At 38.6% G+C, this 12,640-nt stretch overlaps 1 protein-coding gene and 1 long non-coding RNA gene across 2 annotated transcripts in view; both read left to right on the top strand.

Moving 5' to 3' along the window:
* LOC134677178 (uncharacterized) overlaps positions 1–12,640 on the top strand; it is a 281,564-nt gene that overhangs the window by 153,122 nt on the left and 115,802 nt on the right. The gene's annotated exons all lie outside the window — the stretch shown is intronic.
* The window catches only part of LOC134677133 (diacylglycerol kinase 1), a 273,583-nt gene that overhangs the window by 151,340 nt on the left and 109,603 nt on the right, over positions 1–12,640 (top strand). The window contains exons 2-3 of the mRNA XM_063535592.1: positions 4,655–4,742; positions 8,540–8,607. Of these exons, the coding sequence (XP_063391662.1) occupies positions 4,658–4,742; positions 8,540–8,607 (153 nt within the window). The 5' untranslated portion in view covers positions 4,655–4,657. The remainder of the gene's footprint in view (positions 1–4,654; positions 4,743–8,539; positions 8,608–12,640) is intronic.

Here is a 12,640-nt window from a genome sequence, read left to right on the forward strand (position 1 = left end):
CTTAGGTAGATAAAGTGCATGTTCAGATATTTTTGAGCGACCAGATGAAAATAAGCAAATGTAAGCCAAATATCGTAATATAACTTTGTTGCCATAGAAATAAGGATCTGTTCCGATATAGAGGTGAAATATTGAGAGACCACAGTGGCTCGGACACTGAGAGAATGGGAGAGGATCGTGCCGAGAGCGTACTAGGGACAACGAAATGGGAGACGCCCGATGGACGTCCTAGGTACCGCTGAAACGACGTAGTTGCTCAAGACCTGCTTAACCTCGGCCATGGCGACTGGCGAGAGATATCGCAAGACCGAGAAACATGGCGTGATCTGGTGTCGGAGGCCAGGACTCACTTTGGGTCGTTGCGTCACCGTAGCCGTAGTAAGGAATGTTAATATCCAGAAAGGGAAATGGGGACTACGTTTGTATGAAAAGGCGATTTATGGGCGGTGGTCGTGTATATTATTCTTAAGGCGGAAATTAATCTAATTAACTTTTTTGCAACTAGGCTTATAAAAATAAAAATGTATAATAATTTTATGTTGAAACAAGTTTTAAATAAATACCCACGTAGATGAAAAAATACAATCTTGCCTTTTATCAAATCACATAATTTTTTGAGAATTTTGCGAATTAAGTTATTTATTTAACGGCTACAATTAAATAAGAAATCCCTATCACAGTTATAAACCCTGGCAGGGTTGAATACATAATAATGTCGGTATTTAAATAAATATAAGACAAACTCTTTATTTCATTTACGCGAGCGGAGCTGCGGGCCCGTCTAGTAACATTATAAGATTTAATTATGTTCTTGAAAATTAAACAAAAGTTATGTGTTTTGTTTGGTCTTAAGAATGCTTATATTGATTTTAATAGTTCGAATCATCATAATAGATGTGTTATGTTCGTTTATGAATCCCGAAAACATCTTCACATTTTATAAGTATACATTTGAAATGTCGTGCAATTTACTTTAAGATGCCATTAAAGTCATTTTTAAGGGTGTGGTAAAATTTTTGGCAATACAATTAATGCATTCTAAAAAATACTGTTACAGCATTTTGTTCACCCAAAATTTCTAAACCACAACGTTTACGACTTTATTACGGATTTTGTCATATTCAGGAGGATTACTGCGTTTTTTCTGTCCATACAAATTTTAAGGAAATGCTATCCCATACATTTGGTACTGGCATTTACTACGAGTTTACGCACTGTATAAAAAAGATCAAAACGTAGTAACCCACAAAATATGGTCTTGTAACAACTTGCGGCTAAATTTATTTAAATGATTTTTTCAAAAAAAATTTGAATGTTGCATCCAATTTTGAGTTAGTTATGTTAATAAACAACGTAGTTATGTTTTTTCTTTTTTTTCAAAACTCGAATAGTTTTTCGTTTCTGGTGAACAATTTGGTTTTTGTGGGTTACTACGTGTTTGCTTTCGGGCGTCGATATCAACACGATTTAGTTTGAACTTTTTTATTTTCAAATTTTCTATTTGACCCCCTAAAAGTGGCCCTATGTCTAAAATTCGTTTGTTTACGGTACATGTCCGTCTTTGGGTTACAAAATGATCTTCCATTTTTCTTTTCAATAGAACATCTGGAATTTATAATATAAATCTATCCTAATTGGTCATATAAAAGGATTAACAAAATTCAAAATTTTTTTATTTATTTTTTTTTTATTTATTCATAATACACTAAAATACATTGTACAAATAACATAAAAACTCGCCAAACTGTGAAGTTTGATGGCGAGATACGCTCTTTTTTATGCAAGTAACTCTAGTAGTAAATGAATATCTATAAACAATAAATAATTTGCACGCCAGCGTGTCAGCATTGTTTGCTTAATGACGTCCACCAACATTTAATATTCTTTTTTATTTGCATACAAAATGCAAGGAGGAGAGGAGGAGAAGCTGCTAATACAATTCAGAGCGTTATATCCTTTCAGACTAGGATTATCAAAAAAAATGTGTACCCACTTATTTTACTTACAGTTGTCAGAATCGAAAGTATCGGTCTCTTCTTCATTGAAAAATGGTTGACTGTCCGGAACATATTTACAACTTTGTGAATCCATTTTAAATGTAACAAAACACCACCAACACCAACAGTCAAAACTCACACGCCCAAAAAGTATAAAAAATAAACAATTCAGTCAGCAAGCAGCACCGTCAAGTCAACATCGAGATCGAGTACTTAGGGCGGGTAGCCGGGTAATGTATTAATATTGTAGACGGCTGAGATTAACCGGTATTATATCGTTCCTCGAGAACGAAAATATTTCGTTCTCTCAACTAACCGGTTAGAAGAGAGAACTAAATTTTAAAGTTCGCGTTCCATCAATTAACCGGTTTATTAATTAACGAAATAATATAACGGTTTATGAACGATATTAACCGGTATATCAATACCGGTTCCGAGCCCTGGTATGTAGTGGTCAAAAATCGGGGGTCAAAAAGCCTTAGCTGCGCCGGATAGGGCAGAAAAAATATTAAAGGTATTGGTAAAGGTTTATTTGACGTTCATAAGCGCATTGTAATATGCCTACTTGAATAAACTATTTTTTATCTTTATCTTTATCTTTATTACCCGAAAATAATGCAAAAATAATTGGGCATTAAGTCCGCCATTTGTATATTAATTTTATGTTTTGTGCAACAAAGTTTAAATAAATACGACTAAAAATTTGGTCAGGATCCTTATCATGTCAGTAGCAGAAGTTGCTAAGCGGGCAAGGTGTTCAAAATTACCTTGACGCGCTCTTATTCTCTTACTATACAATAAAGTCGCGTCAAGATCATTTTGAACACCTTGCCCGTTTAGCAACTATTGCTGCTGACTGTACAAGAGGTTATTATATTGCTGAAACTTAAATACAACAAGTAGAAACAATCTATAAATTGTAAATACAGATATGTCCGTCACAATGAAAAAAAATGTGGTTCCACAATAAAAAAGAGAAAATGTATTAAAATTTTAACAAGTAGAAATACTCGGGACAGTTTAAACTAGTTTAACTAAAAGCTTATAAGAAGTCAGTTTTATATGCTATTCAGCTTCAAGTTATAAAGACGCTGGAAAAGGATTGTTACAATGGAAGTAACGACAAAGAAGTTTAATTTAGCGCAGGCAAAAAGTAGCGCGTCTGTGAGGCAAATTCGAACTTATAATATATTACGATGTCAAAATGATATCATTCGTTCATCTCGCTCGCGGCAATGTACTAACAAGTACGGGCGGAGTACATGCGTAAATGATATCAAAATTGAATTTTTACCAGCTTTTATTTAGTTTCACCTGTCCCGTTGTCGATCTGTAATCAAATCTTGCAAGTTAAATTTGATCCACTTCCCACTTCCGATTGAGCTGAAATTTTGCATGCATGTATAAATCGGATGACAATGCAATATTATGGTACCATCGAGCTGATCTGATAATGGAGACTGGAGGTGGCCATAGGAACTCTGTGATGAAACAGCGCAACCTAATCGTGTTAGGGGTTTTTAGAATTGTCTCGATGAGTATTAGTTGTCTGTCGTAAGAAAAATACAGTCCGCTATAAAAGCTTGTACCAAAAATGAAATTTTTGCCAAAAACTTATTTCGAATCGAAGTTCGAATTGGCATATGAAAAGGATATGAAAGAGATGATTGTATTCTATTCTTTGTATTCTCTTTATTATTCCTTAATGAGAACATAAAGTAGAAGGCAATTAGAAGGATTGTTTTTACCCAGAACGGTAAAGACAATGCTTCTAAATTGTATTTACCTACTTTTAGAATGTTTTATTTCTCAGAATACTGACAATCAACAACAATAAGTAAAAACCTTGGTTACACAGTCGATGTCAAAGATATGTTTACATTTTTCGCCTTATTACAAAGGATTAAGGTGAAGTGTAAATATATCTTTGACATTGACTGTACCTATTATGTTGCTCGTGTGTGGATATTTCTATTTAAAGTACCGAGTACCAAAAATGTTTGTGTTAGAATTGGGATTTTTTATATCATTTCTACTTAGAATCACGAGCTTTTTCCATTTTTACCAAGAAAAAAGTCTCCCCATAATTTTTTGGTTAAGGGGCCCACTGATTAACAGTCCGCCGGACGGTATCGGCAGGGGTGCGAAGCTCCTGACTTCGGCCTAACTCGGCTCCGCTCGGCTCAGCATTGCTCCGAGCAATTTTTAGGGTTGGCACCACTTGACTTCCTTTTGCGTGCACGACCACAGATAAGATAATAACTTAAATTTTGACAACCCTAAATAGCCGAAAGGGATAGTGCCATATATTAGAAAGGGATAGTATGATTCGACCCTGAACCGCTGTCAAACTTCGGTTTTGTAGGAAGCTTCCTTTCTGTACGGTAGTACTATTATTTATTCTGTGGTATCGGCCTGTCGGTTGTTCGGAACTGTCAAAATTTTGTTCTAACTGACAGGCCGATACCGTCCGGCGGACTGTTAATCAGTGGGCCCCTTTACGGGTTTCAATACAACTTTCTATGATCGTAACAAAACGGACAAAAAAAAATTTATAAAATTTTGGGAACACGTTTTTTCTCGTATCATACGTACAACTTTAAATATTAATGCCCAGATACAAAATTGTATAATAATAACGTATTGTTTTGTTTCAGATCATGCCTAACACTCCGGTGGCGCCCGGGTTCCAATGGGACAAGCTGTCACCCGCGGAGTTCCAACAGCTTCAAGAGCTCGCTTCATGTGAGTATACTGCTGTAGGCTACAACTTAGCTTGTTAGTGTTGTATACACTCCGGTGGCGCCCGGGTTCCAATGGGACAAGCTGTCACTGAGTTCCAGCAGCTTCAAGAGCTCGCTTCTTGTGAGTATACTGCTGTAGACTACAACTTAGCTTGTTAATGTTGTATACACTCTGGTGGCACCCGGGTTCCAATGGGACAAGCTGTCACCCGCACAGACAGACAGACAGACGCACGAGTGATCCTATAAGGGTTCCGTTTTTCTTTTGAGGTACGGAAACTTAAAAACACACAAAATATTTACGCATTAAAACCAGGCAATCTAACTTACAAAGACGTTTGAAAACTCCATCCGGGCGATGTTCAAAGCAGAAGCAGTCTTACGTCAACTAGACTTCCATTATCACATTACTTGGTGAAACAAAGTCCTATCACACTATGAAAACCATAGACGGTTACAACCTTGTCGTGCTAAGCGGACTTCAGTTGTTTTCTTAGTGCGGTATCAAATGTCTAAAGCGTTTGCGTTAAACGCTTTCCGAGGCAATTAAGTGGAAATGGAGATGGTTTTCCGTATATGTAGGTAAGTATATAAAACATCGATATTGAAGTTTTGTTATATATGGTTTTCTACTCCGACACTAGGGTGTTTTAAGCCGCATATTACGTTGCGTCTTACGTAAAGGCGACAGTCCATTTCCAACGACAGCTGCATTACTGTTCATTTCACTATGGAAATTGACAATGACAGCGACGCGTTCAGTACCGGTAGTGCAGCTGCGGTTAGAAATGGAATGTTACCATAAGCTAACAATTCGCGAACGCGTCGCGGCGCGACGCGGCGGGCCCAAGGCGTTTGCGTTCGCAACGAGATCGCCCACGGAGGACACTTCTATAGTATCAAAGGATTGATTCACCCCGCGCCGCATCGCTTCGCTTTGCGTTCGCGTGTTGTTCGCCTACGTAGTACCCTGCGTAGCCTTTTCCCGGTTGCATCAGTACATAACATACTTAGATATAATAATACGTATAAAACAAAGTCCCCCGCCGCGTCTGTCTGTTTGTGTGTTTGTATGTTCGCGATAAACTCAAAAACTACTGAACGGATTTTCATGCTGTTTTCACCTATCGATAGAGTGATTCTTGAGGATGGTCAACCCGTGCATCGCTTAGGCGGGTTGCTAATCGTAAATATGTTCCAGTCGATTTTTGTTAGACATTGGTTTTTTATTAAACATCGAAGACCAGTCCGAGACTGGTTTCCTCTCGATGATTTTTTCGCCGAAGAGTTGATAGTACTACTAGATATTCCCAGGATCTTTTTGGTATGAACCGGGTTTGGACTTTTGGAGTCTAAAAATCTAAATGGAAGATCAATAAAACAAATTTTGTTAATAGAGAAAGGCGGCAAATTTGAAAAATGAAAATTTTAATGATTCACCTTTTTCTACTGACAAATTGATTTGCTATAGCTATACAGGGTGCTTCCTGTAACAGGAGCAATAAATTAAACTAAAGGCTGTACTCCTCAAACTGACCAACATTTGTTCAGCAACTTTAAAAAATTATGAATCCTTTTGACTTCCTCTTTTTCATACAAAATAAATAATTATTGCCTTCAATGTACGCTGACATCAGTGTGTTTGACGTTACTTGTCACGCTTTTAACGTAACAAAATTTGCTATACTTTGCGTCTTAAGCCCCCTCCAGACTATGTGAGTGAATCGCGGCGCGACGTCGCGGAGCGAACATATCGCGAAGTTAACGTATGACTCCACACTCGCACACTTCATGGCGATTTCGCAGTTTGGTTCGCGGCAATATGGCAGAACAGCATCAGCTGATCGAGTTTAACTGTTAGTTATCTTAGGCATCATACGTGATTTAGCTGTTTTTCCATTTTGTTTTATTGTAAAACCGTAAAATATAGCTGCTTAATATAATATAATCATAATAGAATTAGTATTTATCTTGCCACAGAGGAGCCAAAATATCGTGTAATGTGGAGTCTTGCAAGTTCGCGCTTCGCGTCTCCTTTGACGCAGGCCGAAATACCGACAAAAAACGGAGAACAAGGCGCGAAGGCGTGAACAATCTGCGAAATCGACGCCACACTTGCGTTCGCGGCTTCGCCCGCGATTCACGCGCATAGTCTGGAGGGGGCTTTAGATTAAAACTTTAAAGTGTAATAAAAATCAAACCATGAGTTATTTTCAAAAGTTGCTGAACAAATGTTAGTCAGTTTGAGGATTACAGCCTACAGTTTAATTTATTGCTCCTGTTACAGAAAACACACTGTATATCCTCCTACTGTCTTTTCGTGCCTCCTTCTGTTCTATTTCTGCCACTAATAGTACTAATACCTAAATGTATTAGTGATCGAACACAATTCACTAATAGCCAATAATGATATTGATCAAAAACGCTCATGTTGTGCGAACCTTGGACCTTTAACCTTTAATGTTCGTATTATTATGTGGGACAAGCGCTGGTGGCTTAGCGGTAAGAGCGTGCGACTTTCAATCCGGAGGTCGCGGGTTCAAACTCCGGCTCGTAACAATGAGTTTTTCGGAACTTATGTACGAAAATATCATTTGATATTTGCCAGTCGCTTTTCGGTGAAGGAAAACATCGTGAGGAAACCGGACTAATCCCAATAAGGCCTAGTTTCCCCTCTGGGTTGGAAAGTCAGATGGCAGTCGCTTTCGTAAAAACTAGTGCCTACGTCAAATCATGGGATTAGTTGTCAAGCGGACCCCAGGCTCCCATGAGCCGTGGCAAAATGCCAGGATAGCGCCAGGAAGAAGATTATGTGGGAGTAATCCTCAATGATATAATGCAATGCATTTTTCAATAAAAGTCCATTTTGTTTATTAGAAACGAGATTTATTAAAGATATAAATGCTTTTTGATTTGACTTGCATTTCTATTTAAAGATGTACCCCCACCTTGCATTTTAGATTTTGGAACTTTTATATTATTTCTACTCAAAATCACGAGCTCTTTCAATTCTAATACAAGAAAACCGGGCAAGTGCGAGTCGGACTCGCGCACGAAGGGTTCCGTACTATAATGCAAAAAAAACAAAAAAAAAGCAAAAAAGAAAACGGTCACCCATCCAAGTACTGACCCCTCCCGACGTTGCTTAACTTTGGTCAAAAATCACGTTTGTTGTATGGGAGCCCCATTTAAATCTTTATTTTATTCTGTTTTTAGTATTTGTTGTTATAGCGGCAACAGAAATACATCATTTGTGAAAATTTCAACTGTCTAGCTATCACGGTTCGTGAGATACAGCCTGGTGACAGACGGACGGACGGACGGACGGTCGGACGGACGGACGGACGGACTGACGGACGGACTGACGGACGGACGGACGGACGGACGGACAGCGAAGTCTTAGTAATAGGATCCCGTTTTACCCTTTGGGTACGGAACCCTAAAAAGTATAGTAAATATTTGTTGTCCGTTTTGTTACGGTAATAGAAGGTTGTATTGAAAACCGTAACCAAATGGACCAAAAATTTTCGGTTTCGACTACATAATTTACTTTGACAATCCGCCTCTAGTCTAAATGTGACGTTCCACGGCAAAAGGTACCTTATAGCGGCTGGCGCTTACGTAGCATAGTGCCGCAATAATATTGGAGCGGCGTTAATAATAGCGTTTTAAGCGCCAACCGCCATAAGGTACCTTTACCCGTGGGACGTCACAAATTATCTTTGGTAGGTATCAGGTACTTAAGTATATGATGCTTGGTCTCGGTTATTTTTAAATAATTTAAAACGTCTGTTACAGATTCAACAAAGAAGCTTCAAGATGTCCTTAACGAGTTCTGCGAGGTCAAGAAACAAAGTCCAGATGGGGTAAGTACTTTATCTATACCTCCTATCTCTATATCTTGAGGTACTTAAATAAGAGTAAACAAATAATTTGTACTTTTTGGGGTAGTTATAACATTTATTGAATTACCAACCAAATACAAAACTTGGATCTGTCACGCAACAACCTGACTTTAACCTACATTATTAGATCATGTAATGTTTTCATCTACCCTCAACTGGCTTAAGAAGCCATTTGAGGGTAGATTTGGTTTACTCTTTTTAGGGTTCCGTACCCAAAGGGTAAAACGGGACCCTATTACTAAGACTTCGCTGTCCGTCCGTCCGTCCGTCCGTCCGTCCGTCCGTCCGTCCGTCCGTCCGCCCGTCCGTCCGTCTGTCACCAGGCTGTATCTCACGAACCGTGATAGCTAGACAGTTGAAATTTTCACAGATGATGTATTTCTGTTGCCGCTATAACAACAAATACTAAAAGCAGAATAAAATAAAGATTTAAATGGGGCTCCCATACAACAAACGAGATTTTTGACCAAAGTTAAGCAACGTCCGGAGTGGTCAGTACTTGGATGGGTGACCGTTTTTTTTTTGCTTTTTTTTTTGCATTATGGTACGGAACCCTTCATGCGCGAGTCCGACTCGTTTAAATTACCTAAAGATACAGACTAAGTATAAGTATACAGAGGTAATTGCTAATACAGGATTTTGCAGGAGAGGGGTTCAAAGCTAGGACAGAACGTGACTTCTTTATTGGTTAAAGTCGTCATTCAATAAAATTTTGATTTTTTTTCTAGCGAAATCTGTTAGATTATTTCTCAAATATGTATTAAAGTATATTTCTGGCCTCCGGCCGGAAAGCGTCAGCTTTCGGCCCGCTACGCTAAACGTAGTTGTCGTTTTCCAGCTCCGTCGGACAGTAGGTAAATAAGAAAGCCTCATACAATACATGTAATCTCACGTCGGCCGAGGCGAAGGCAAGGTTTTTCTTACTTTAGACATAGACATAGACATAGACATAGAAAATTTTTATTTAACACCACATTGAAAAATATTTACAGGCAATGCTACAAAACATTATAAGCTTAGAATTAAACTTAAATAGGCAAAAAATATTATGTTTACTTTACTGCCCTTTGTATGTAATAATACTCGTATAGGTACAGTCAGCAGCAGAAGTTGCTAAGCGGGCCAGGTGTTCAAAATGATCTTGACGCGACTTTATTGATAAGAGAATAAGAGCGTGTCTAGGTAATTTTGAACACCTCACCCGCTTAGCAACTTATGCTGCTGACTGTACCATTTCATAACGTTAAGCTTGACTCACGCTAGACCGGGCCGTGCCCGGACCGAGGCGTCCTACATGTTATTTTCTATGACGGCTGACCGGTGATCACGTGGTGCTTTCCATAGAAAACGAAGCTCTGAAAGCTCCGGTCTGGCCCCGACCCGGTCGAACGTGAGTCATTGTTTATTGATAAATATAGGTACTGCAATAAGTAGCAAGGTACGAGTACTTTAGGGCTTTCCCTTTTCGGTTAAAAATAATATAATGCCAGTGGTATTTTTTCGCTGGATTTGGTGGGGGCACTGTCCCCAGATAACCTCATGACATGTTTACACAGATCACTTACATGCTAGATGGAATCTTGTCTACTCTCTACTGCCGGTCAACACGCGTAGGTGCACCTACTGATATGCTGTTGAAAAATATTCTAAAATTACTAAATATGCACTTGGAAAAGTTTCGGAAACATCATATGTTAGTGTAGGAATCGAAATTTTCAAAATGAAAGTTTTTTTGTGTCCTGTGATATTTCCGGGAACTTTTCCAATTTTTCGGAAACTTTCCGCAACTTGCATATCTTGCATACCTCTAGTTGCGTCTACCCTTATGGCCTGTATAAATAGTCTTAGCTGACCATTGATAAATGTTATTAATTGATCTGACCGAGCAGTATTGAAGATCTCCGTTTCAGCTTGCGCAAGCGGATGTCCGGATATTCTCCTATGGCTGTCATGTTGAATAAAATAGTTTTCGACAATCACCAGCTATGTGCTTGTGACTGCATACTTAGAGTCCGACCGAAATCGGCTTATTTGCCGAAACTGAAGGTTCAGTTTTGCTCTAGTTTCGGCCGCAACCGAACCTTTGGCAGGCCACGATTTTTATGCCGAAACCTGCCAAAATCGAAGCTTCAATCGGATAATACCTACCAAAAATAAAGTTTCGGCGCGACCGAAAAATTCGGCAATCTGTTGCCAGTAACCGAACAGGACGAAACATAATTTTTATGCCGAAACCTGTCAAAATCGAAACCGAAACTTCTAATGGATACTGCAAAATAAACGATTTACAGCTTGGCAAAAATGAGTAGAAATTAAAAAGTGGCAACACTTTAGTGTCGTCCCTTTTATACCAATTTATATAAGAAAACAGGACGACAACACTACAGTGTTGCAACTTTGTATGGTTCCGTACCCAAAGGGTAAAATTGGACCCTATTACTAAGACTCCGCTGTCCGTCCGTCTGTCACCAGGCTGTAACTCACGAACCGTGATAGCTAGACAGCTGAAATTTTCACAGATGATGTATTTCTGTTGCGGCTATAACAACAAATACTAAAAAGTACGGAACCCTCAGTGGGCGAGTCCGACTCGCACTTGTCCGGTTTTTAATTTCTACTCTTTTTTGCCAGTCTGTAATCTGCGGAGTTCATATGAAGTAATCCGTACGTGTCACAAAAATACGCTTACCCGAATCGGGCTATAATTAAAAATATATGAGTCGCGGCCCTGTTAAAGAACCGTGATTCGCTCAAATTATGCGCAGCCGAAATAAAGAAGTGGATCGGTGTTAATGTGATTTATGATGTATTTACAAACTTATTTCAGTTTAAGCCAAATAAAGCATTTGTGCAGAAAATAATCTTGCATGATTTTGGGTCCGTATTACTGAAAATCTTTAGCATAAAATGCGAAATGCAAAACAGCATTTTATTTGGTTACCAAAAAAACAACGAGAAAAGAAACACACTGTTATAAAAAAGTCTTAGAAAAAATACAGAAATCATTTTTTTATTAAGGAGTCAAACGAGCAGTCGAATCGCCTGATAATAAGCAATTATCGGCGCCCATGGACATCTGCAACACCAGAGAAGTTGCAAGGGCGTTGCCGGTATTTAATAAAGGATTACGCTTTTTTCTTGCGACATACTGAGGGCGATAGTCATTCCATAGTATAGCCAAAACATAAGGCCCGATTCGAACTATAAGATACGTCAAGAAACGAATTAGATATGTCAGTGTCAAAAGTGACGTTTTTGTTTAAAGAAACATTTGATGTATCTTAAGGTTCGAATCGGGTCGATAGACTTAGTGCCACTTGTACCATTACACTAACCCGGGGTTAACCAGTTAAACCTGGGGTTAGCATGGTTACCAGTACAATTTGACACTGGGTTAACGGTTTAACCGCTTAACCCCGGGTTAGTGGTATGGTGCAAGTGGCCCGTAACGTAATTGAAATACCTATAATTATGTATAAGTCGACGTCAAAGATATGTTTACACTTTTGCACCTTACTCCTTTGTAATAAGGCGAAAAATGTAAACATATCTTTGACGTCGACTGTATAAGTAGATTGGCATGGTTCGATTTGGACAGAGTTTTTTTTCAGTCACATTGACAGTTGATTCCATAACTTTGTATTGAATTTTGGCACAAAACGAAAACCTAATAGACCTCCGACCTTTCAATATAAAACAAACATCAAAACTAAACGCAAACCCGTTTCAAGGTAAAATTGCATGAAGCAGAAATTTATTTCCAAATTTTATTCCTAGTCCGAGACAATAGGGCTGTCGCTTTTGAATTTTAATCGTCGAAGTTTAACAATTTGGTGGCGTGACAGCTAGGGTTGGCAGCGAAGATAAAATATTTAGACTATAGAATCAAGTGGAAGTGATTGGGTGACAGAGATTTGATTAATGTGTTTTAAATTGATTTTTGAAATAATACATTATTTTAAATATTAATGGCTTCTGCCCGGAACTTGGCAAT

This window comes from Cydia fagiglandana, chromosome 25 (assembly GCF_963556715.1).
Source record: "Cydia fagiglandana chromosome 25, ilCydFagi1.1, whole genome shotgun sequence".
Lineage (NCBI taxonomy): Eukaryota > Metazoa > Arthropoda > Insecta > Lepidoptera > Tortricidae > Cydia > Cydia fagiglandana.